We start from the raw sequence: 25,877 nt of genomic DNA, 5'->3' as shown, positions 1-25,877 counted from the left end.
AGAAACAAAGGAAAGGGGAAGGAGGGAAGGAGGGAGAAAGGGAGGGAGGCAGAGAAGGAGGAAATCAAGAGATCCAGGAGAGCAAGCTGTTGATCCTGAGTAAGCACACTGAAGTGAGTGTGCTCACACAGACCACTTTGAGAATTTACTACAAAAGTCACAAATAAACCTTAAGTATATACAATAAAGTTTATCTTTTAAAAAGCCACAAGAGCCAGGCATGGTGGTGTATGTCTTTAATCCCAGCACTGGGGAGGCAGAGGCAGGTGGATTTCTATATGTTTGAAGTCAGCCTGGTCTACATAGCAGGTTCCTGACCTGTCAAAGCTACATAGAGAGATCCTGTCTCAAAGAAAAGCACATAGATAGATAGATAGATAGATAGATAGATAGATAGATGATTGATAGATAGATAGATAGATAGATAGATAGATGATAGATGATAGATAGATGGTAGATAGATAGATAGATAGATAGATAGATAGATAGATAGATAGATAGATAGATAGATAGATGATAGATAATAGATAGATGGTAGGTAGATAGATAGATAGATAGATAGATAGATAGATAGATAGATACATACATACATACATACATACATACATACATACATACATACATACATAGAAATAGAAAAAAGAAGAGCCATAGGAACTAAAAGAGGAATCTGGAGGTTTCCAACAGAAAGAGATGGTAAATGTTGAAGAGAGAGAAAAATAAATATCAGGATGAGATCCTTACACACTGTCTACATGTATGAAGTTATCACACTGTACCCCATATGCACAATTATGCATCAGTTTAAACTCTTTAAAGAAACTGGCTGTTTAAAAAGCAAGAGAGCACTAATGTAGGATGATAAAAAAGGAACTGAAGAGGGCAGTCACCTTATACAACAGATTTGGGCTTTTAATTCCAGAAATAAAAAATTCTGATCTGAGAACAAGTGAAAGTGTCTCAGGACTGCTCACGTCAGCTCAACAGAAAATGGGAATCCAGGCATCCAGACAGACCAGCACAAAACGTCAGAATGTGGGGTGATAGATACCATTCCACAACGTACACACATACACACAAAATCTGCTCTACACCATGAAGTGCACAAATGTTCATTGGTCAGTGTGTGTGTGTTTGCACATTCATGTATGGATGCTTACCTGTGTGCAGGTGCTCCTGTGCATGCCTGCGCATATCAAGGACAGAGGATAACCTTGGGTGTCATTCATCAGGCGCCTTCTACCTTTTGTTTGAGGCAGGGTCTCTTAATGGCCTGGAACTCGGCCAAGTAGGCTGGACTAACTGGTCCGCAATCTTCCAGAGATCTGCCTGTCACTGCCTCCCATTTACCACCACATCTTGGATTTTATATGAGTTCTGGGCATACTCATCCTCAGGAGTCATCTCCCTAGGCCACCCCAACATAAACAAAACAAAACAAAATATTTCTAAAAGTAAAAGCACAAGTGAAAAACACTGTAGTGGTGGCATAAAAATAGACACAGACTGAGACCACAGGGAGCCCAGAAACAGTTTGGTCAGCTGACTTTTAGCAAGGGGACCCAACACTTGGTTGTAAAGGGTCATTTATGGCTAATGCTGGTGGGAAAGCCACATCTACACGTGTAGAACAATGGAGTCACATCCTTGCCTCATCGCCACATGTACCAAAACCACATCAGAGGCAGAAACATAAACACTAACACCACAAAACAGTTAAGGGGAGAGGAGAACCCTTTATGATATTGAATTTAGAAATGATTTATTGTATATGATACAAAAACACAGGCAACCAAACACATATACACTGGACTCCATCAAATTAAAAATTTGTACATCAAAAATAAAAGTATCAGCAGGATGAAAAAATCACTGGAGTGGAAAAAATGTGTACAAATCACATATCTGATAAGGACCTAATATCTAAAAATTATAAAGGATTCATAAATTCAACAGCAAAAGGAAAGAACAGATTTTAAGGTGGTCACAGAACTTAAACATAAATTTCAATAAAGAAGAAATACAAAGGGCCAACAGACACAAGATGTTCAACATAACTAATCATTAGGGAGATGAAACCCACTTCTATACATCAGGGCCACTATTTTTAAAAAGGACAACTCTAGAAAATACCTTGTTAGGATATAGAAAAGGGTGACATTTGTGCTCTGCAGGAGGTAATGGAAGACCACAGCCCCTATGAGAAATAATATGGTGGCTACTTCAAAAAAAAATAGACTTACATATGATAGAACATTCCACTTCCGTCAGACCCCCAATACTCAAGCCTAGACGTTTCAATACTCCCGTCATAACACCATGTGCACAGGAGCCCCAAAGTGAAAACAGCGCAAGGGTTCAGTGGTGGATGAACGACCCGTACTACGTTGTGGGTGCGGGCCGTGAACAATCAGCCTTGAAGAGAGAAGGAACTGCTAACGAGTGCAACAAAATGGTTACGCAAAATAAGTCATAAAAAAGGTAAGCATCTTATGATCCCATTCAGTGTTGATCTAAAATAGGTAACTTCACACAGAATGTAGTTTAGTGTGACTCCTGGGAGAGACCATTCCTTGGAGGCCATCTTTGCCAACTGGCTATCACTGGATTTGCACACAGGAGGGGACTTGAGAAGGGTGTCGGGTTACAGGAATGGATGAGGTCAGAGACTGCAGTGGTGACATTGTACATGGTACCTGAAGTGCAAAGGGCAGAGGGTGTTAAGAGCTACTGAGTGGACTGAACTTGGTAACCAGAGCAAAATGAGGACTGTAGAGGACTCTGGCTTCCTTCTTGGGATTAAGGATGCAGTTGTTATTCACTGAGAGAGAAAACGAAGCACAGAGATGGGTGTGAAAACTTTCTGACTGTGGTGTTGATAGCAAGCAGCTCACAAATGGATCAAGACATCAGGGAAGGTACAAACTCCGAGTGCCTGAAAGCACGGGCAGAAATGAACTACCCAGTAAGGGCACATACAATTAGAAAAGAAATCCTCAACAGGAGTCTCAACCCCAAAACTTAATGGGTAAACAGAGAGTAGTGTCATATGAGGAAGGTTTCCCTGGAACTGCTGATGACCTGGGTTCATTCCCATCACACACACAAAAGGTATTTTATAGACGATAAAATGACTACCTGAATCAAGTGTTATAAAGAGATTAAAGATGATTAAGACTGAAAATTGTCCCTTGGATGATAGACACGTTGTTAGTGACTTGGAAAGAGCCGTGCCAGGAGAATGGGTGCTACTGCCACAAAGAAGTAGGAAGTAAAGGAGATGCTGAGGCAGGGGGCAGGTCAGTCCTGAAGGTTCAAGAGAATCACAGTGAAGATTTTAAAAAGACGAGAAAAGGGAAGAGGGAAACTTTATGGAGTAATTGCCCAGATAAGATTGATCTGCAGCAGTGTCTGGAGGAGACTGTCTCAGTTAACGATGGCTACATGAAGACCTAGCCTACTGTGGGAAGCACCTTCTCTAGGCAAATGGGTCTGAACCTGTAAGAAAGCCAGTTGAATCCAGGCAGTGGTGGCACACGCCTTTAATCCCAGCACTCAGGAGGCAGAGGCAGGCAGATCTCTGTGAGTTCAAGGCCAGCCTGGTCTACAGAGTTCCAGGACAGCCAGGGCTACACAGAGAAATGCTGTCTTGGAAGAGAGGGAGAGAAGGAGACACACACACACACACACACACACACACACACACAGAGAGAGAGAGAGAGAGAGAGAGAGAGAGAGAGAGAGAGAGAGAGAGAGAGAGAGTTGAGCAAAAGTCGGAGGGCAAGCCAGTAAGTAGCCTTCCTTAGTAATTCCTTGTGATCCTTCTCTGGTTTCCCTTGATGATGGGTTATGCCCTGGAAGTGTAAGTTGAAGTAAGTCATTTCCTCACCTTAAAAAAAAAAAAGAGAGAAAGACAGAGATTGCTGGGAAGCTTGTGACCCCAAGGCCAAGGTGGTGACCATGACTCTGTGGTGCATTCAGTAGCTAGCTGTGCATTTGGCTTTCTCCTCCTCCTCAGTCATTATGTAGAGAAGACAGGTCTACAGATTCAGGGGATGTGTTGTGCTAAAAGGGCATGTAGAAAGGAGAAAACTACAAACTTGATGGTCTGACAAGGTAGTGCACACCTTTTTAAAATTTTTTTATTTTATAATTTAATTTTACATATCAGCCACGGATTCCCTTGTTCTCCCCCTCCCATCCCCCCTCTCGCCGGGGGGGGGGGCCCTCCCCCCCCCCCCCGCCTTCCCCCAAGCCCACCCCCCATTCCCATCTCCTCCAGGGCAAAGACTCCCCTGGGGATTGAGTTCAACCTGGTAGATTCAGTCCAGGCAGGTCCAGTCCCCTCCTATCCACGGCCAGGTAGTGCATACCTTTATTCCCAACATTCTGGAGGCAGAGAAAGGTAGATCTCTTTTGAGTTCAAGGCCAGCCTAGTCTACATAGCAAGTTCCAAGCCAACCAGGACTACATAGTGAGACCCAGTCAAAAAAGAGTTAATGGTAGAAAATGTCAAATTTTCACAAGGAGTCTGCTGCTGAAACACTTCATGTTGCTGTTAGAGTTTGCCAAAGGTATACATTGGGTGCATCCAGTGCAGCTTAAAGGCCTTCAGGGTATGGAGGGCATCTCCATTTAGAATTCCTACTTTCTAAATAGGGTCTGTAAGGTGCAGAAGAGGAAACCATCCCAGACATCCCTTAGGATACAGCATACTTGATCTACAATAATTATTTCCAGGCTCAAAAGTCCAAAGTCGGAACACATGGCTGTATAACTTCAAGGTAAGACAGAGCTCTCCTTTCCTGCTGAGAGGGTGCTGATTGCCCACCGAGAACCAGCAGTACCTATATATCCCTGTCACAGCTAGCCAGGTGTGGAAGGTTGAAGGCCGTACAGGCTGGTGCTCAGCTTGTCTAAGTTGCTGCCCATCCATCAGTATTGCAGCTTCCAAAACCATGTTCTTTGTTCTTAGTTTTCCCTTTTCATTCTTGAACTTCATTTTAGTTTATTTTCAAAACAGAGTTAGAATAAGCACACATTCATTGACTGTGGTTTTCTAGAAGTTGCTTTTAGGCTGGTTTATTAAAAATCTCCGGACTCCTCACATAGCAATTGATCTGCAGATATAGGGGCGTATTTTTCAAGCTTCTTTGAGGTGTCGTTCAGTCAGACTTTCACATAGAAACAACATGAGCAGCTCTTGTGAGCTTGTGTCTTGAATCTCATTGTGAGGGAGGCTGAGGCAGGAACATCACAAGTTCCAGGTGGACCTAAACATCTGAAAAACAAAAAAACCTGCCAGTGTGTATCTTACTGAAGAGCATTTTCTCCAAGAACATTTGTATTTGGAATGCCCCTACATATTCAATAAGTCAGTAATGTGAACACTATAAAGAGAAACATCAACATGCTCTAAACAGTAACCTAGCTTTCTCCAGACTGTTAGCAGAACCCAGCAGTGGCCTCTGTGTGCTGTCTGAGCTCCAGGAAAAGGTCTGCTCTTGACCACACTACGTTATCTTTTATGGGAGTCTACAAAAACCAACACATGCAAAAACTGGTGGCCCGCCACTGTTCTGGTTAGCAAAGTTCTCCACACTGTAAGTTAGCCAGTTCTGTCAGGTGAGTAATGTAAAAAGCGCAGCAGGGTAGAGCATGCTTGTTGTATTCTCTGAAGAAGAATGTCTTCAGCAATACTGTACTGAGAATTTCTGTAAACAAATTTAACCTTGTCAGCTAAGTCTGTTCAAGTGCATTTTATTTGTGCTGTATTGTGCTCGGTCAACCACATTTTTATTACAAGTTTTTAATTAATGCAACTATAACCTTCCTGCCCCGCTAAAGTCAGCACCATTCTTAAACTTAAGTATTCTGGGGTACTATTATTAAATATCAGGACTTCCTAGGAGCGGAGAATAAAAATAATGAACACATTCTGTCTTTCAAGCCTTCTTCGCTGGCGTGGGAGATAACTACATAAACAGATGCCCTGCCATACAGGAATGAAAGCCGCTGCTCAGAGAGGAAAGGGTTAATTCTGTCGGGGAACAGGGCAGAAGGAAAAAGGTTTCCCCAGGATAGAGAGAGCAGGAACGCTATTCCAAGCAGAGAGACTAACTGGGGAGACAGCACAATGAGTTACCAGCCTCTCTGGGAAACAAGAAGGTGCATGTGTGGGGAACAGTGGGATTCTTGCCGTGGTGGCAGGAGTCATGGAAAGAGCTACAGTTTTCACTTAGAATGGGGACAATGAAAGGCTGTAAAAGCAGGAAAGAGATACAATTGCTGTCTCAGGAAATTCTGAGGTAGTGTGAAAGACTGCCATGGGCCAGGAGAGGAGGAGGAGGAAAAACAGAAGGCTGTGGTGCAGCAAGCAGAGCTCTGAGTGGTAATTGTGCGACTAGGGAGAAGGGGATGAATGGCTTTGAGATGTATTTCAGAATGAAATCACCTGGACACAATGACTATTTAACGGGAGGAGAGTCAGAGATTCCACCAGGCATTGGGCTTACACGATGACTTAATCTATGTAGCAAAGAGCAGACAGGCTGAAAATGACTTCAGTGCGGGTGAGAAGGTGAAAGGGCGGGCGGGCTCCGCAAGCCTAAAAAACTGAGTTCACTCCCCACCGGAAGGAGAGAAACAGTTCCTGAAAGCTGGCCTCTGATCAACGCACGTACCCACCCCCCCCCCCCCCCCCCCGCAGCAACAACAACAATTACTCTTGAGTAGCAAACACTTTTAAGGCATTTGAGTGGCAAGATCCAGAAGACAACTAAGTACGGGGGTGAGGGGGTGGGGGGTGGGGGGGCTCAGCTGAGGACTTACAGACAACCTCAAATTAAAGACAGGATTTAGCACCCAAAGATGGTATACAGATTCACGGGAGGAGAGGAGGAGAGGGAGGACTGTCACACACAAGAAGTCGGGAAAGGGCACAGAAGCAGGTCAACAGGAGAGTCCTCACCTGGCATGTTCAAGGCCCCTGTAGCAGGGGACCAAATGCTAAATATTTAAGGCAAAACTTGTAAGCAATCTTTCATCAGAAGATATAAAGGGATAATTCTATGACCAAGAAGAAAGAAATTTCATAAAACACAAGAAATTACCCAAAAGAAAAAGCTTTATTAATCTGCTGCTTTAAAAACATCTTCCAGGGGCTGGTGAGATGGTTCAGGTGGTAGGGGAGCTGGCTGAGAAGTCTGAAGACCAGATTTCAATCTCCAGACCCCACAGAGTGGAGGGAAACCTGAAAGTTGTTCTCTGACCTCCACACGTGTGCCATGTTCTCACACAACACATGCACACGCACGCGCACACACACACACACACGCACACACACACACGCACACACGCACGCACACGCACGCACACACATACACACATGCTTGCACACACTAAATAAATAAAAGGAGGAGCTAGAGAGATGGCTTAGCAGTTAAAAGTACTTGATGCTCTTGCAGAGAATGGAGTTCAGTTTCCAGAACCGGTACTAGGCAGCTCATAACCACCTGTAACTCTAGTCCCCTGATGCCCTCCTCTGGCCTCTGGGAGCGCCTGTGCTCATGTAAAAGAAAATATAATCCACAGAGTTGAAAACAAGTCACAGAATAGAAAGCGTATGTCCAACACATACAAATGATAAAGAACTGGATGCAGCATATATAAGGAATTCTCACCAATCAGAGATGAGCAGAGGATCTAATGAGGAAAAAACAAACAAACAAACAAACAAACAGGAGACAGAGGCAGATTTCTGTGAGTTCGAGGCCAGCCTGGTCTACAAAGTTAGTTCCAGGACAGCCAGGGCTGTTACACAGAGCAATCCTAAAACAAAGTACCATGCCAAAAGAAAACCAAATCGACAAGAAAAATAATAAAAAGCTCAATCTTTTAAATAATCAAGAAAATATAATAAGTCCACAATGAAACAGTACTATACACCCAATATGTCAAAGTTTGAAATATCCAATAATACTGAAATTCAGGCAAAAAAAAAAAAAAACAATAGAGAGAAACTAGAATTCACATTCAGTATTTGGAAATGTAAATTGACTCAGCAAATTTGGATGATTATGCCAGTATTTAGCTAAAGTGAAAGCATACAATTCCCTAAGGGTCAAACAACTCACTCCTAAAATATACCTTACACATTTGCATCTTTATATGCACCATTATATACATATATATATACACAGAAGGGTGTTTAGAGTGACACTGTCACAATTGTCCCAAAGAGAAACAACCCGAATGCTTCTCAACAGAATAATGATAAACTGTGACATGTGCATACAGAAGATTGCTGTTCAACAAGAGGCAGTGTGCCTACTGATACATAGTTATAAAAAGTGTGCAAAGGAGTTAACAAAATAAAACAATGTAATTCTATTCACACATAATTCTGAACGTGGGAAATGAACCTATATTGCTTAGGAATGCATGACCAAGTAGTTAAATTAGAGAAGAAACTCAAGAAAGCCATGGCCAGGAGCATGAGGTAATAGCTCCCTCTGAGGAGGCAGAGAGGACCACCAAGAGATATGCAGGGAAATCCTTCAGTCGTAATATGCTATTCCTTGGCCTGGGTGGCATTGATCACTAATGATTTAATGAGTGCATAAACTTTATGAGCTTTTAAATAAACATATACTAACATTTTCATGGCCTGAATTTTGAAAAGCTCTTAAAATTTGCAAGAGATGTGACAATGATCAAAAAGTCTCAATTTTATAGAAGACTAGAAAATACTAAGAAGGCTAGGCAAGCATATCCAACAAACAAAGAAAACTTAGTTTCTAATTTTAAAAGTTCAAATAAAAGACATTCAGAGATGACCAGGTGCTGTCTGAGGACATGCTGTGGCTCAACTGAGAAAACGCAAGGAAAGACAAGACCTTGGCTGTTTCATTCTCTAAACAGAACATAAGAACAATTTTTTTTTTGTCTTACACATAAAAGAAAGATTGAGGAAGTCAGTAGCAGGAATAGAATCTTGAGGATTTTAAATAGTGGAGAAGGAGAAACCAAGACCTCTGCTGTGTACACAATTGCTCTCACCAACTGGTTAAATCATCTTAAACATATTTTAGATTTAGTTTTGCAAAATGAAATTCATATAAAAAGGCAAGAATTTGTCATGGTTGAGATAAAAACAAACAATAACGACAACAACACAAGCCACAAGCATCAAAACTAAAAAGAACTTGCCAAGTTGGTCAGTGAGAACAAAATCCTGAATGTTTCTTTACAAGCAAATTAAGCCTTGTACACAGCACATTAACCTGTTCTCAGTTTCCTGTCCGGTGTGCAAGCCTTCCCTGGATCAGGAATCCCATAATTGCAGCAAAGCACTGTCATAAAGAGTGAAAAAGGTCTCAGTCGAGAAAAGAAAACACTATTCATAAACATGAACCAACCAGTAAGGAATTTTTAAATCACTTAGACGTTAAAATTAGTAAGGAATTAAAGGGGAAAATAGGAAGGCATCTAGTGTCACGCTAGTCTCCTCACTTAATACGCTATTACTAGCTCTCTGAAAACCATTAAAATGAGAAGTAAGTGATACCCAGAAATAAAAAAAGGTTAAGAACTTCCCACACAATAATTTCAATTGCCCAAATTCAAACTTTACAGCTTTGGGCTGAAGTTATTTGCTCAGTAGAAGACACTTACCCAGAATGTTTAAGGCGGTGAGTTTGACCTCCAGCACAGAAAATCATAAACAAACTTCCTAGTTTGTTTTCTATTGACCAAAGGGAACTTGGGAAAGGAAAGGGCCCACCTGGTCTACAGGTCACAGGCCATCATCAGGGGAAGCCAAAGCAGGACCTCAGGGCAGGAACCTCAGCAGAAAGCTTGGAGGAAGGCTACTTCCTGGCCCACACATTCTGGTTCGTTCACCTTTTAACAGCCCAGGACCACCTGCCCAGGAATGGGACCATCCACAGGGGGCTGAGCCCTTCTATATCAATTAGCAATAAGAAAATGCCCCTGAGACCTTCTCGCAGGCTATTCCGACAATGGAGGCAATTCCTCAGATGAGGTTTCCTCTCCACAGGTATCTAACTGATAAAACAAGCACAATAAACAAATAAAAGGAGTTCGAATTGATCTGATTCTCAAATTATATGATGTGCCTTCTTTGAATGAATGTTTGCTGAAATATTACAAGATAAAATGGCATCTCCCAGAGCAAAGACCTGAGCTCTGACAGTGAGTACCAAGGCCTGCTTGCTACATACCACTATATAACCTTGAGTAGGTAGCTAAGTCACTGAGTTTCACCTATCACCACTTCTGAAGCTTTAAGCAGATTAAACAAAACAATATATGTGAATAATAGTGTGTAGGCCAAAGCATGGGAAGCTCCACAGCTCACTGTAAATACTATTTCCTGCAAACAAATAAATAGCTTTTTAAACCCGCCCCCTACCCCCAGTGCCAAGGATGAACTCAGGGCTTTACAGATTTTTACCACTGAGCTACATTCCCAGACCTTTATTTAAAGTATCAAAACAAAAAATAAAACTTTAAATGTACAACAATAAAATGAAACCTATGTAAGCTCCCTCAGCCTTAACAACTAAGACTTAAATGAAGATCTTGTTCATTTGTCCTTAATCCCACCCTCAACTTAGATTCAGGGTCTTCCTATGTGGCCTAGGCTGGCTTCAAACTCACAGCAATCCTCCTGGTTCAGCCTCTCAAGTGCTGGGATCAGGCTTTTACTTGTACTAAGCCCGTTTACTCTCTCCCTCTCTTCCCCAACTGTTTTAGAGCCAAGTCCTTGGTGCAGTCACAAGGAAGGAGAGAAGACCCTAAGTTCATCAACACCCTAAGTTCTAAAGCCCTGAGGTCTCTTCAGGGGATGAAGGAGAATGAGTACAGAATCAAAAAGAGAGGGTTAGGTTAGAAATATGTGGTCACCAGCACTGAAATCAAGATCCAAGCCACCCCTGAATGGCATCAAATATAAACACGGGAACAGCATCTTCTGCTGCCCTTCATTAAGGACACAACCAGACAAAGCGCCACCAAGAAATGCTACGAGTTTACAAAAGCCTGGAGAATGTTTATCTCTTTCAAGTATTTCTCTCCCTTAAAAGATATACAGTTACTAAAGTATTTAACCAAATACCTAAAACATAGATGTATTTTATTTAACATCAAGTTTAAATACTGACATTGTAACCAACTGCAAGTCTACTTTTCAAAGCATTTGTTAAAAACTTGTAACACCATGTATATTTCATTATTTTTTAAAGTGTAAAAATCTGTTTTATAATTTCTTTCATATGTATATTTCACAGGAAAAATTTAAAATAAATTTTAAAAAGAAAATACGATCCCTATTTGAAATAGCTGTGACAGATGATGGTATATCTTAGAAGCATTCAGAGCTTCAAACATACATAAGAATATTTGTACACTAAAAATATTTTATAAGCTCTTTAGACACCACGCTGTGGAATCAGAGACCGTTTACTCTTACATTTTAGTTTTTACCCCCAAGTATCAAAATTAGTTATGATTTATTTATATTCCACTTCAATCCCTCCAAAAATTTGGACTCAAGTTCCTTAAATCATAATTTTATAATCTACTTTAAAAGAATTTCTAAAAATTCCAAATAGTTTTCATAAGCAGCTCAATAAAGATTAACCTTTTTAAAAAGGCATTTGTGACCTGGGAATGTGTAATGCAGTCTTATCTCTTTGATATTGGTCACCAAAAAGAGGTACAATTTTTTAGAAACAATAGATTTTCAATAGTTCTGTACTGATGCTTCATCATTGATTAAAGGGAGCCCAAATCTATTTGAACTGCAGATCTCGTTGGAACACTTCTAACAGTATTCAGGATCTTCCATGGCTCAAGCAATAGACAAGAAACACAGGTGTGCAGTTTTGTATATTACAGCAGCACTCAACTCAGTTTTCAGAGCAACATTCACTTTTTTTCTCTTCAGGAAACAAAAGTAGATGTGTTTCAAAGCAGTCTGAAGTAGGGCTGTCCTGTATGACTGCCATTTCACTGAGATGACCCGAGGACCGGAGGACTGCTGGCCGGGGTTCTGCTCCCGAGCTTCCAAGCACTGCCCTGATGTGTTTTAAGTAAAACCCAACTCTTTTTTAAAGCACAATTAAAGAAAACACTGGATCAAAATGGAATGTGTCTCTCCTACACCACACACACACACACACACACACACACACACACACACACACACACCCCGCACACACCAATGTTTCTTTTCAGATACCAGTAACTATCAACACAATGATTAAAAGGCGTAATTGCTTCCTCAAGAACTATCTATTAAAAACAGGCAGGGAACTCTGGTTTTCAGACGCCCCCCCCCAAACATTTATCTAAACGTACTGTTTCTCTAAGATAACTGAAGTAACTTCCTGTTGTCGAATAAGAAATTCATTATTATGCAATATTATTTAAGTTGGTGGTGATTTTTATTATTGTTGATCTTGAGACTTTTCATTTTCATATGAAATGCTGAAATTTATGAAGGAAGGGAGGCAAAGTGAAAAACACAGAATCACTTGTAACTTTTCTAAGTTTTTCTTTCTTTCTGGGGGCCATGGGAGGGATTTTTCTTTTTGAGGTAGGGTCTTCTGCAGCCCAGGCAGATTTTTAATTTACTACGTAGGTGAGGTTGGTCCTGAACTCCTGATCTTCCTGTGTCCTCCTGCGGGCTCCTGAGAGCTGCGCTTACAGGTTTGTGTCACCACAGCCGGCTAATTAGAGAACTTCATAAAGATATGTTACTGCTATCCTTAAATCAATTCTACATCAAAAGCCAAGTAATTTTCTGGTCTTGAATGGTAATCACGCAGATTCTCTTTACCAATAACGTATATATTAGCGACAGTTATATATCAGATACATTTTATTTCCACATCTTTAAACACAACCTTGTCACCAGACACCCTTGCTTGACATCATTAACATTATAATTAATTCTTCCAGTTAGTAATGAATTTATCTTTTATTTTTAAAATTGAAAAAAAATCACAACAGCTGTGGAAGCTGCTGTTTCCCACAAATCACATGGTGTATGTGTTGGGGGGGGGCAGTAATTTTTTTTTTTTAAACAAAAACTTGGTGTTTCGGTTTGGTTCAGTTTTGGTCTCTGGATTACAGCAGGCGTGAATCTGCTGACACTCATTAAGGTTTTCACCCGCTTTATTCTCTCAATCAGATCCCCCCCCCCCCCCGGTTTGCTCTAAGGATTTTGTCAAAACAAACAAACAGACAAACAGACAAACACGCGCCCGCACACACCGACAATTCAGAAAACCCGCGTTTTTCCCAAACCCTCGGTACCGGTACCGAGTGCCAGAAAAGCGCTCCAGCAGCAAGCCCTGTCTCATTCCAGTGACTCTCTGGGCTTCAACAAATTAACGCAGTGCTCTGGAGGGAGTCCGGAGAGTCGGGCCCAGGCGGCCTCCGGGCTGGCCCACCTGTCACCCGCGAGCCCCGCACGCGTCCGTCCCAGGGCAGGCCTTGGTGGCCCGCGGTGCGAGCCAGCCGACAGAGGCGGGCTGCGAACCGAGCGCCTGGAGATTTCGTTGGGCTCCCTGCAGACGTCCTCCTGCGGCTGGGGCGCCCAGGCCGCTCGGTTCCAGCTCGTGTGGCCAGGCTCCGGTCCAGACACACTTCAGGCTTCCCGAGACGGGTGACCCGGGGACGCTGCCCAACCCGCGCCCGCGAACAGGTGGCGGCCGCCCCGAGGGCCCGCGCGCGTCCGCGCCGCCCTGTGCACCGGCGCGCGTCCCGGCCCCGCGCCCGGCCCCCTCGGCCGCCCTCCCCGGCTCCCTCCCGCCCCGGGCCCCGGGGAGAAGCACGTGCCCGCTGCTCCGCGAAGCCTCGTGCTGCAGGCGGGAACCGAGCGAGCGGCCGCCCGGGAGCCCAGGCCTCGGTCTCCACCGACGCTCCCAGCCACCTCGGCCCCCGGTGGGAAGTTCGCGAACCGCCCCGGCCAGCCTGGGGCGAAACCGAGGCCCGGGGGGTCGGGTACCCCGCCCCAGAGGCCACGGCAGGCCGGTCTCCTGGCTCAGGTCCCCCCATCTCCCCCCGGGGCCTCTGGGGCGGCGGCTGCGCCCGGGCCGCCTGGGGCGGGAGCTGTGGGGCGGCCGGGAAGGCCTCCCCAGCCCGCAGCCGGGGCCTCCAGCCCCGCTTCCCGCGAAGGTGCGGGGCCCGGCGGCCAGGGGCCTGCGCGCAGCAGGCGGGGCGGGGCGGGCGCCCAGGGCCGTGTCCCGAGCGGCCTTCGCGGGCACGGCTCGCCCTGGAGGGGCCGCGCGGCCAGAGGCTCGCCCTCCGCCCGCCCTGGGACGGCTCTGCTGGAGGGGCTGGGCCTGAGCCGGGCCGCCCGGGCCCAGGCGGGCCACGCTGGGGAAGGCTGTCCCGCAGCCCCGGCTCGAAGGCCTGCCACCGGGCTGGCGCGACCCCCGGCCTCGCACCAGGCTCACGAAATCGGAGGAAGCGGGGATGCGGCCGACTCCGCGGGCCACTTTTCGTTGTCTCCTTATTGCCTCCCGCCCGTGGGCTCGGCTTCTTGGCCTCACACTCGGGAGCCGTCAGAAGAGTTGGGCAGTTGTGGGCCCTGGGTTTGCTTGGGCGGCCGACATTATGAACACAGTCTCCCTCCCGTTTAGCCTCCCAGGCTTGGCGGGGAGGAAAGGGTGACACTGACAAGCCCTCGTCTCCCCCAGACGGAAGGCCAGCTGCCCTCCACTCAGGGCTGCAGGCCCGGCGTCTTCCTCCTCGGAGGAAGTGAAACTCGTACTGGTCCATGTGTGTTTACAGGTCCTAAAGAACCTTTGGGGAAGATAGTTTGGTGACTGGACAACTTCTGGTGCGAACTAATGGTTTAGAAAGACTCCTGAGCACGTGGTTGGACTCTAGGATCCCACAGCCGCCGTGAAGCCACCCGGGACAGCTCGGCCGAAAGGACGCTTCTCTGCTGCCAACGTGCAGGACACAGATTTTTTTTTTTTTCGTTTTGTTTTCCTTTTTGGCTCAGCTCAGACAGCATTACAGCGGTATCCTTTCCCGCCTCCCGACCCTCTTCCCCTCCCCCTCCTCTTCTTTCTGGTGCAAGCAATTAGGGTGAAGAAATCAGTGCCAGGCTTCTGCCTCTGAAGAGAAAGGAGCTGTTTCTGGGATTGAGTCCTGACACCTGTGTCTGTCCTAGATGGCGACGAGGTGCGGGGGTCAAAACCTTGCAGGGGGAGAGGCCGGGCTGGTGCGGAGTGTGTGGGGGAGAACACTCCCTAAAAGAACGTTTTGGGGGACTCTTGCTATGACTTCCCGCCTTATTCTTCAGCCTCCAGCTTCGCGCAGGTCGTTAACACGCGGGTTATTAACAGCTTTCCTCCCTTTTAGTCCCCTGAGACCGAGACCCGAAGCTGGAATTAGAAGAGCAACGCTGACAAGCCATTCCTTAATTTGCTTTTATTTTCGGGAAATAATGTAGAGAAAGAGGAAGAGGAGACGGACTGCCTTACATCTCAACAAGTAATTTGTGATCTTCACATCGGACAAATCAAATTTACAAATTACTTTCCCACCTACTGGACCAAGCGGCCAGAACCAAAACGGATAGATACACAGGTGCCCTCCGCAGATTTCGGAGAGTGAAGGTTCACTAAAAACTCACTAAACAGACAGGGGTGTTCAAAGAGAGAGACACCCACCGAGGAACCGGACCTGGGACTCCGGGGTCGGTCTGCTTTCCACAGTGTTATAATTTCACCTCTTTTGTTTGTTCCTAAGCCGAAACTTTGATTCTGTGCTTAGGGCGGTGAAGGGCTCCGTCCTGCGCCCGGCCTAGTCTAGCCCCCGCCCCGTACCCCGACTTAGCTGTTTCCTTCACTTCTGATCCTCCAGCGCCCAGCTTCCTGGAACCAAGCGGGTTTCTTTAATAAATACACAAAGGGAGATGTGAAGAGGGGCAGGACAGCTTGTAACAACTGAAAAATAAGAACCGCCATCGTTTGAGAAAGAGGAACGGGAACAAAGGGGAAATATTTTTTTGCTTTTGTTATATATATGTGTATATATATAGATATGTGATGTATATATTTTAAAGTTCTGTTTCCTGGACGCTAAAACAAGAGAGATGCTCAGTTCAACCAACAGCAACTAAAAAGTTTAAGTGGTCCCTGGAACGGACCCGACTATGTACAGCATTCCCGCCGAGGCGGAAGCTTGAATCAGTCCAGCGCAGGGCAGGGATGGAGGCTGGGCACTCTCCTCCCGAGGGCCTGGCTCAGCGCTCACCACTGGGGAGGTGGGGGTGCTGGAAGCTCTGGCCTGCAGATGGGGAGCTGGATCAAGGGCAGCTGAAGGGGAGGCAGTCTGCTAGGAGAAACAGTGGTGGGTTTGATTTGGAGGAGTGTGTATGGGCGCACTCCAAACGGTAGATAATACGCCAGTTAGTGACTTCAGTGTCCAGAAAGAATAAATAAAACTGTTGAGCTCAAAACAGAGAGGGTCAGAGCGAAGAGCCTGAGAAGGCTCCAGGTGCATAAAAGCTGTCCAGAAAGACTTGAAGGGGTGACGCACGAGTTGGGAGGGAGAGCACACTGCCATCTCGTGAAGAAACCGAGGGCCAAGCGGAAGCACCGGGCCCCACCTCCAAGGGGGAGAGGGGTCTACACCCTACCCCCCCAAGCAAGTGGCAGAGAGATGGGAGCGGCACTGCAGGCAATGGACATCTTGGGGGAGTGAAAATTCAGTTTTGGAAAAGCCAAGGCAAAGGCGAGCGGTAGCAGCAGCAGCAGCAGCGTGGGGACCACGGAGGGCGCAGGTAGTTGGTTTCTTCTCCACTCCCTCTCACTCCTGGGCTCACAAGACCTGGAACCGCCACGAGGCTTGGTCCTTATAGTCCAGACAGTCGGGAGAGTTGAAGTTGAGTTTCCAGGCAGAGGAAGCAGCGGCAGCGGCGGGCTCCTTGTAATCCAAGCAGTCGGCAGAGTTGAAGGCGAGCCCAGAGCCTCCGTAGCCTTGGTGGTGGTGGTGGTGGTGATGGTGGTGGTGGTGGCCCGAAGACTGACTCAGCGGGTGGTGTGCGTGCGGGTGGTGGTGGTGATGGCCAGCCATGGAGGAGGGTGCCATGGGGCTCAGCTGGTGCGGGTGGTGATGCGAGTGCATGGGCGCTAGGTAGGAGCTGCAGTCCACCCCGCCAAAGTAAGAGGAGGAGGGCGCGGGGTAGCCCTGGCCGTAGCTTCCACCCTGGCCATAGGACATGGGGTAGGAGGCCGCCGCAGTGGCAGCACCTGCGGCCACCGAGCGCTGCATACACGAGGCGTTGCTTGGCGCGCCCAGGGGCTCTGGCACCGACACGGATGCGGGCGCCGAGCCTGGCGAGATGGAGGCCGGACTCCAGATGGACGAAGCAGTAGGCGTACTCAGGGAGGACGCGGCCGCCACCGGGTTTCCTCCCAGGCCCGCGGCCGCAGCAGCCGCCGGGTTGGCGGAGGTACTGGACGCCGAACTCGACGAAGAGGCCGAGCTAGACACGGCCGGCGGCGTGAACTGGCCGCTGCTCTCCGAGCCCGAGCTCTCGCGCACCGGAGACGACTTCTTCTTGACCGGCCGGCTTTTCGTTCCGTTCCCGCTCTGCTGCTGCTGGCGGCACTTGGCGCGGCGGTTCTTGAACCAGACCTGCAGTGAGCGCGGGGAAGGAGAGGGGATCAGGGGGCTGGCTGGTGCAGCTCAGTGCTCCTCCGCCCCTCGGACGCACACCCCGCCCAGGATCTCGGGGACCTCTCAATCCCAGCCCTACCCCTCCCAGTCTCCGGCCTTGCCAGACCCTGTCCCCTCCCCCGCACGTGCTAGGTCCCCAGCTCTGGCGCCCTCCCCCATCCTGCTGCGCAAAGCCCCCAGTCAGCCTCCTCCGCAGGAGGGATGCGCACCTCCCCAAGCCCAGCGCAACTCTGCCCGAGGGCGGAACGTTTGCGTCTGTCCAGCCAGAAGTTCAGCCATCTCTAAGCTGCTGCGGTTGGCTGCTTCCCCGCAGCCCCGTTTTAGTTTGAAGGCCCCGTTTTCCTTGAACAGAGCTCAGGAAACAGCGGAGAGGTACAGAGCATCGGAGTGTAGGGCAGTCACCAAGTCTGGGGCCCGAGGGGTTTCACCGAGTCGGCTCCTGGAGACTGGAGTTGGGCAGGGCAAGTGTTTGGGTGGGAACAGAAGCAAGGCTGGAGGCTGGACCGGAGCAGTACTCCAGGACCCGGGCTTCTCGTGAAGGAAGCCTGGGTGAGATTTCCTTGGGCCTTTTGGCTCCAGGTGGGGTACCAAATGGAAGGGTAAGTCATAAATTCTCACTCCTTTTGGAAGGGGCCCGGACACGGGGCATTCCCAGTCCCTTCGCGAGCCTTCGGGGAAAGAAGTCGAGACAAAAGACCCTCCAGGAAGAGTCGGGCTAACTCAGAACTCTATGTTCTCAACCGTTGCATCTTAGAAACGGTAAAGCCAGCATCTGGATTTTACACTGGAAGAAACTCCTAACCAGACCGACTCCACCCCGCGGAGCACACTCCGAGGCAGACTGCAGCCAAGTTCCATCTTGCACTTTTAGGACGCAGGGCAAGGGTACGAAAGACAAGAGCCGAAGCAGAGCTAAGGCTCAGTAGGAAACCGCCAAGTTCTGTGGTAGCCAAGAAGCAGGGGCCATTATCTAACCTTCTGAGAAAGTTACATCCGGGGAACACGGCTGGCTTCCCCAAAATTCCAAAAACAGACTTTCAACATCGCGAGCGCCCTGGGGACCAGGGCTAGCTAGACATTGGGCTCAAAGCCATTACTTTTTAATGTCACCCCTTTTAGCTGACTGAAGCTCGGCGCTAGGGGGAGTCGGAGAGGGGCGGTCCAGTCGGTGAATGGGCCCCAACACCAGACCGTCCGAGCCACATCTTCCCGGCCCGTCCTAGCGCCCCTAGCCTGACTCTAGAGCCCCAGAATCCCGCACCTGGACTCTGGACTCAGGCAGGTTGATCTTGAGCGCCACCTCCTCCCGCATGAAGATGTCTGGGTAGCGAGTCTTTGCGAAAAGCGCCTCCAGCACGTCCAGCTGTGAGCGCGTGAAGGTGGTGCGTTCCCGTCGCTGCTTCCGCGGAGTGGCTGTGGGGACATGCAAGGGCGCCTGCAGTCAGCGGGGGGTCACGAGGACTGGCACTAGCGGCCACTTGCAGGTCCTCCGGCAGGTCCAGAACCCCGCCGTGGAAGGGAAAGGCCGACCTCCGCGAACGCAAACTTCCCTGGCCACAGGTGGGACAGAGTGGATGCATCTACCAGAAGCTGCAGTCTGAAACATCAGGGCCTGCGGCCTCCGTGCCTCTCGGAGATTACCAACCCAGCCATTCCCCGCTGCTCATCTCCCTAAGCCCTCACACTTCTGGCTGTGAGGTAGGAAGTAGAACAGAGCTAGGCAGAAACAGGACCTGGGCACACTTTCCAAGAGAATAAATTCAAGCAAAGAAGTAGAATCTACAAAAGAAACTCGGGGTTCAGCTGGAGTCATGCACCACCGCGGGAGAGTTGGGCAGGCCGCTGGTCTCAGGGCACTCTATCTGACTGGGGAGAAAGAGCTCAGCTCTCACGGCAGCTAGACATAAGGGAAATGTGGCTATCTATGTTAGGGCCTAGCGAGTCCGGATTCCTCATGAAATGTTGGGGCCGGAGGGGTATTAAAAAAAAAAGAGAGAACCGGAGGGAAGGAAATAAATCGTTGGACAGCATGCTCTCTCTAGCAGGTGGGACCACCACAGGCTGCAGGCATCACAACTCCGAAGTTGTAGGTTGCAGTTTCTAAGCTGCCCGACCAGCCCTTGACTCAAACCTGTGAGCCTGTACCAGATCTAGGCAACAGGCGGGAAGCTAATGGTTTCCCTGGGCCTGTGTTGGGGACAGTGTGGGCTCAAACGTTAAAGGACGGACTCCCCCAATGTTTGAGGCGGCGCGGGGGTAGGGACCGAGGGCCACTGCTCACCAGGATAGCCCACAGAGGGGTGCAGGAGGTCCATGGCAGGGCCAGCTAGGCCCAGCCCGTTCATGCCGTACGGCGGTTGTTTGAGGTAAGACATCATGCTAACAGGCGGGTGGAGGCGCCCCGACGGATCCAGGGGGCCTGAGGCCAGGAGCAGTTCAGGGCTCCCACTTCGAAGTCCTTCAAGCTGTTGCTTCTGGGGGCCTGGCCTAAGGAGACAGGAGACACATGGAAACCGTCACCCGCAGTCACTCTGGATTTCAGTTCCTATAATCCTCGCACGGGGAGGGGGCGCAGGCTAGGAACTTCACAGGGTGGCAACCCAAGACATTTCTCCTCCAAGCTCAGCAAGCACACAGCTTCTTAGAAAACTTTCCCCACATCGTTCCTTCCTCTTTTAGGGCTTGACAAGGGCCAGAGACACTCCTCGAGTGTCAACAGGAAAGAAAACTTAAAAGCGCGATCGGGCCTAGGAGGTGAGAGCCGGGACCAGGGAGGGTGCAAAATTCCCAAGTGCAGTCATTTTTTTTTTTTTTTTTTTTAGTGCTGCGGAAGCAATTTGCTGAAGCAAATGTTCACTTGGCGCCGGGACGGCAGGGCCGTACAGAGCGTACGGGGTTATTTCGTTTAAGTTTCAAATGTTTCTGAAAAGGGATCAAACCGCTGGCACTACAGAGGCCCAAGAAGTTCGCCTTGGATCGCCGAGGCGACTGCCCACTTTGGACACACCATTCCTTCAGAGAGCCCCAGGGCTGCTCCCTCCGCCAGAGCCCCAACCACCATCCTAGCTGACCTCCCTGGGCCCCCGACGCTAGGAGACGGGTGAACCCGGACCTCACCGCACCCCAGGGCTGATGCGGCCCAGGCCCGGCTGAGGCGGCAAGAAGACGCCAAAGGCGCCACAGTAGAAGTGGCAGTTTCCAGATGCCGCCCAAGGTCAGGGGTGCCTCAGAGGCGGTCACCCGCCCTCCCACGCCGGCGCAGGCCGGGCCTTCTTTCTACCAAGTCCGGGTGAGCGCACACCGTCCTACCAGGGTGTGATCAAGGATGACCAACCCAGCCGCCCCAAGAGTGCTGGCGACCTCAGGAGCCGGAGCGGCCGGGGTCGCGCGGGCTCCTCGCCGTCCTCTGAACCCGGTGGAGGGCAGCGAACTAGGCCTCAAGTCGGGAAGCTCACGCACACCCGAGCCGGGAGCGCGAGGTTCGGCCGCAGACCCTGCGAGCCCCTGGCGCTCTTCCCCAGCCGAAGAAGGGCTTCTGGGGGGTAGGCCTGGGACCCGAGGGGGGCTCCTAGCTGCACCCCGCTTTGCCAGGAGCCCAGGGCAGGGAACTCAGGGGGAAACGGAGGACTTCGGGAGCTTTCCCATCCCAACTCCAGCCCCTGCTTCGGTCCTCGGGGACCGCGGCCTGGACTAAGGGCAGCCGAGGGCGCAGAAGGCGGAGGGCCACGGGCCACCAGCCACGGGGGGTCCGCGACGGTGCGGCGTGAGTTTTGGAATACTTTCATCTAACTTAGCACCCCAGCTCCGCAGCTTCGGAGGAGGCGGGGGAGGGGGCGCCCGGCTCAGCAGCGGCCTAGGGTCGGCGGCGCAGCCCAGGGGTGCCCGGCCTCCGGCCCCCAGCCCCGCCCACCCGCGGGGGACCTGGGTGGCGGGGGTCGAGTGGAGGAAGGAGAGGCGAGGCGAGGCACCACCGTCCCGGGGTGGCGCGCGGCCCCGCGGCTCCCTCCTTACCTGCCCTCCGCGGCCGGGGCTGTTCACCATCTACCTCGCGCCCTCAGCCAGACCCTCGGGGCGGCCAACCTGCAAAACAGAGCCGCACAGGTGTTACCCCGGCGGCGGGTCTAGGACCCCCGGGTTTCTCCTCTCCCCAACTTCCCTCTTCCCGTCTCCTGCTTTTTCCAGGAGCTTTGTGCGTGTCCTTCCAGGTTTCACTTTATTGCACAAATACTTTGTTTGCAAAGTCCCACATGCTTTTCCTCCCAAGACCTGGCCTCGACCGGGACCGGGGGGCGGGAGGGGGGGGGTTTCGAGGGACAGAGTTAGGAGGTGGCTCGCGGTGGCCGCTGCACTCCCGGTGCAACATGGAGGCGGTAGGGACTGAAGAAATGCTGCAGAGTCACTTGGCAAACTAAATAAATCAAGCAATTTACCTTGTCGGAGTGGCTTGTCTTGCTCGGTTGTTTAGGTGATTGGAAATGTAGCCTGATGAAGATTGATCACCTTTCTACTGCCCTCCCCGGGTATGTGAACGCGAGGCAAGTGCGTAACGGGGCTAGGCCGCCAATAGGGGGCCTCGAGCGGGCTGAGTGACAGAGCGCCGGGCAATGGCAGCGCGAGCCGGGGTTACCTCCGCGCGCCCCCGCCCTCCCCCGCCCCCCGCCCCCGCCCTCCCCGCGCGCCGGCCCCGCCTCGGTCGCGCGCTAACTCGGGGGCTCGAGTGGCAAATTCCGCTCAGAGCGAGTCGAGGAGGGTGACGGCAGCGCCGGAGTCGCGGGAGCAGAGGGGGCCCCGGGTCCCGAGGCCCGCCTGGGGGCCCCCGCCCTCCCCTCGCCTGGGCCGCGCTACGGAGGAGTGGCAGAAAGGTGCTGGATAACCGGTTCTGGCTGGCGCGCGCGCCGCCGGGCTTCGCGGCCGGGGTGTGGGCGCCAGGCTTCCCGGGCGGCGGACTCGAGGCTCGCCGGCCCCTGGCTCTCCTTGGGGCGCCCTGGGACCCGGAGCCTCCCTCCCTCCGCGCCCCCCACCTGCGGGCGGCTCGTGCGGGCGCGGGCAGCTGAGCCGAGCTCCGGGGAGCAGTTTTGGGCACGCCGGGCACTCCGCGGCGCCCCGGGACTCCCGCGCCCAGGGCCAGCACCCGCAGGGGAGGCGCCGCCGCTTACCAGCTGCTCCGCGTCTCTAGGGGCTCCGGGTCCCCACCAAAGGTGTTCGCAAGTCCTAAAGCTGCTTCCGAACTGTTGGAACTCAGACTCCTCCCCCTCCCCCCACATTTTACTTCTTAGGCGCGAGGTTTTGATAGAAAACTTTCTTTTTCACACTCGATCTGTCCTTCCGCGTCTCCACCTACCAGGGACCGTCTGGTGGAAAATGTGGCCACAGACCCCGACCCCTCACTTCATTTCCCACCACATTACGGGAGGAGCCTCCTGGAAACCATTTCCCTGGATTGTTCGTACTGGAAGACCCCAGTCCCCAGCCGAATAAACTCGCTAAGGACGTCTACCTGTGTGGACTTTCCAAAGCGAGAGAAAAAACTATTTTCCGCCCAACCCCGAGCGAGGCAATTCTTTCAAATGGCATCTCCTACTGAAAGCAGGGAACCACATCTCCGCCCTTTCCTAGGCTTTTCTCCTCATCTTCTCCCAGTCTCACCCCAACAGGCGGGTGAAAAGTTTGAGCCCGAGTATGTGCGTGGGTGAGTTCGGGAGCCGCCGAGAGCACGGTAGACCGGAGCACCTCGATGCCCAGGCCGCGCGGTCCGCACCGTTCGCTGACCGGGCGCGGGGCGACCAGAAGGAAGGGGGAGCCCGCTGAGTGAAAAGGGGCCGCGACTGCCGCTCATCAAAGTGCTGCTCCCCTCCCCCAAGCGACACTTTTCTTTGGAGTCCGAATAAAATACGGTAACAGAATATGATGGAGGGCACACTGTTTCCTTAACTGCTTCTCAAAGGACCGAGAGATCTTCTTAGGACCTTTAATAAGGCTTTGGTCGGTTCTTTTGTTGATCTCTCAAAATCAACTCCTTCTAATTGAAGTTGGAGCTGAAAGCGAGCTAATGTTCAAAGAAAGTGGCCGCCAGACTAACGAAATTACATTTTTTTGAACGATGAGGGAACATCTAATCAAAGGGGCAGGGAAGGAGGGGTGTGAGCGGGGGACCACGGAGGAGAAAAGGAGGTTTTACAAGATCCTTCTCTGGTTCACAAAAGTCAGCGACACGGGCGCTTCTCTCCAGAACAAAGACACCGCGGCCCATTCACAAAAGCGAGAGAAAGAGAAAGCAGAATAAAAGAACACGAGGAAAGGGGGGAAATGAGAGGGAGAGAGATAAAACCTGCAGGCGGAAAAGAAGCAGCGCAGAGCACAGCGCGGGCCCGAGCGAGCACACACCTTAGGCTCCCGGGTCCCCACCGGGAGTATCCCCAAAGGCGGACGGTCAGGCTGAGAGCTACGGGGACCGTGCTGAGGTTTAAAGAAAGAAACGAAATACACTCCTGCCCCCTGTTCCGGGGAATGGCGCGGGCTAGGGCGCACTGGTTTGGCGGGCACGAAAATGTCGACGTCCTGGGGTGTGCCCTGGCCGCATCCCTGTCCCGGCCTCCCGGCTGCGAGCCTGGGTTGGCCCTCTGGGGCCCTGGGCTCACGCTCCGGCTCTCTGGGACTCTGGCCTCCTCAGGGCGGGTGCGCTGGCTGTCGCAGACCCTAGCCTGGGTCAGGTTGACGAAGTGGGGCTGCTGTGCGCATTGGAATGTGCCTGCGCAGTCCCCAAGGCCCACCGCGTGGGAGCCGGTTGCTGTCGGTTCCTGATGCTGTCCCCCTCCATTCTCGGGCAAGTGGGAGGTATCGAGTGGCAAGGACCCCCCCCCCTCCCATGAGAGTATTTATCTAATCCCAAATTGCAGGCGAATTTCCTTAATGCTCATCCTGTAAAACCTTGGGATTAAGGAAAAAGGAGAGGTGGAGGGTGTGGGGGGAGGAGAGAGAAAGGGGGAGAGAGAGAGAGAGGAGAGAGAGAGAGAGAGAGAGAGAGAGAGAGAGAGAGAGAGGTGGAGAGAGGAGAGAACAGAGCAGAAGGAGAGTAAGACCAAGAGGAAAGTTTTTTGAATTCGGCGCAGAGGATTGTGGCAGCCTTTGCTAGCCAAATGTCCGGGTCCAGGACGCTGGTCCAGAAGCTTCGACGGTTCCCTCAAAGGGTTGTTGTGCAGCCAGGAGGAAGAGGGACGCTGCCTCAGTCTAAGGCCCAGCAGCCAGGAGCGGGCCCCAAGCCCGGATGCGGCACCCCAGTGACCTCGTGCCCGCCGGAGAGTGGCGGGGCTGGAGAGACACTTGGGGTGGGGAAGGGGCCGGGACCCCGGCCGGGAGAAAGTTCTGCACCCGCTCGCCACACACGCTGCGGTCGCCGCGCCCCCGACCCTTTGTCTCTTCACACCGAGCGGGTTTTCAGGGTCTCCGTCCGGTGGCGGGCTGGGTGCTGGCCTGCCTTAGGGAGCCCGCCACCGGGCACCGTGCGGAGCTTCAGCAACGCGACTCCCCGGCTGCGGCCCGATCCCGCGGTCCCAGCCCGTGCTCCGCCGCCGCTGAGGGGCGTTCGGGCGCTGCGGAGAAGGGAAACCCCGCGAGGCTGGGAACCAAGCGGGAGGGGCCCCCAATCGCAAGCAAATCCAGGACTAGGGGAGTTTGGTCACCTCGTAGATCTGGGGCGGCATGGGGGAAGGGGAAAACGCCTTCCTGACAGGCCCCTGGAAAGGGACGGTTTCTCGAATCCACCCCGAAGGGAGCCCCAGGATGCTCCGGGCGGTGGATTTCCGAGAGCCGGTTTACCTGGGTAAATTGGATAGGATTCTGAATGTCCCCAGAGAGCAGCAACTTGCCGCTCTGCTTTCTCATAAAGAGGACAAAGACCCGATTTCACTTAGTTCTAGTAACTTTTCACCAGAAAGAGAAGGAAACAGAATTCTTTGCCATCAAGGAATTCTGTGTAAGTTTTTACCACTTTGCAAGACGAGTAATTGGACATGGCAGCATACTTTTCGAGTGAAGTGAAAGCCTGAATATGTGTGTGTGTGTGTGTGTGTGTGTGTGTGTGTGTGTGTGAGAGAGAGAGAGAGAGAGAGAGAGAGAGAGAGAGAGAGAGAGAGAGAGAGAGAGACAGA

At 51.0% G+C, this 25,877-nt stretch overlaps 1 protein-coding gene and 1 long non-coding RNA gene across 5 annotated transcripts in view; both read right to left on the bottom strand.

The window, feature by feature from the left end:
* LOC131920899 (uncharacterized) overlaps positions 1–10,789 on the bottom strand; it is a 129,166-nt gene extending 118,377 nt beyond the window's left edge. For both annotated transcript variants that reach the window (XR_009381791.1, XR_009381790.1), the window contains exon 1: positions 10,684–10,789. This is a non-coding gene — a long non-coding RNA (uncharacterized LOC131920899). The remainder of the gene's footprint in view (positions 1–10,683) is intronic.
* A 6,051-nt stretch (positions 10,790–16,840) lies between these two features.
* Otx1 (orthodenticle homeobox 1) lies at positions 16,841–20,108 on the bottom strand. 3 transcript variants are annotated; one of them, XM_059275425.1, is made up of 5 exons: positions 19,995–20,108; positions 18,992–19,165; positions 17,513–17,688; positions 17,366–17,431; positions 16,841–17,335 (listed from the first exon to the last, which is right to left on the bottom strand). In XM_059275425.1, exons 1-5 carry the CDS (start codon positions 20,106–20,108, stop codon positions 16,870–16,872), a joined length of 996 nt encoding a protein of 331 aa, XP_059131408.1. In that variant the 3' UTR covers positions 16,841–16,869. The 3 variants fall into 3 exon arrangements, with proteins under 3 accessions (XP_059131408.1, XP_059131409.1, XP_059131407.1); XM_059275426.1 differs by having other exon boundaries at positions 18,992–19,143; positions 20,012–20,108; XM_059275424.1 differs by having other exon boundaries at positions 16,841–17,688; positions 18,992–19,143; positions 20,012–20,108.
* Between the last annotated feature and the right edge of the window lie 5,769 nt (positions 20,109–25,877).

Source organism: Peromyscus eremicus, chromosome 10 (genome assembly GCF_949786415.1).
Source record: "Peromyscus eremicus chromosome 10, PerEre_H2_v1, whole genome shotgun sequence".
NCBI lineage: Eukaryota > Metazoa > Chordata > Mammalia > Rodentia > Cricetidae > Peromyscus > Peromyscus eremicus.
Note: the sequence above shows the minus strand (reverse complement) of the source record. Positions and strands in the feature narration are given on the sequence as shown.

Excerpts from the sequence above, each read along its gene's own strand:
- Otx1 (XM_059275424.1), bottom strand. The coding sequence starts at position 20,108 with ATGATGTCTTACCTCAAACAACCGCCGTACGGCATGAACGGGCTGGGC. Across the intron at positions 19,144-20,011 it reads CCCCTCTGTGGGCTATCCTG|CCACTCCGCGGAAGCAGCGA; the intron begins GTGAGCAGTGGC and ends ATGTCCCCACAG. Across the intron at positions 17,689-18,991 it reads TGCCTGAGTCCAGAGTCCAG|GTCTGGTTCAAGAACCGCCG; the intron begins GTGCGGGATTCT and ends CGCTCACTGCAG.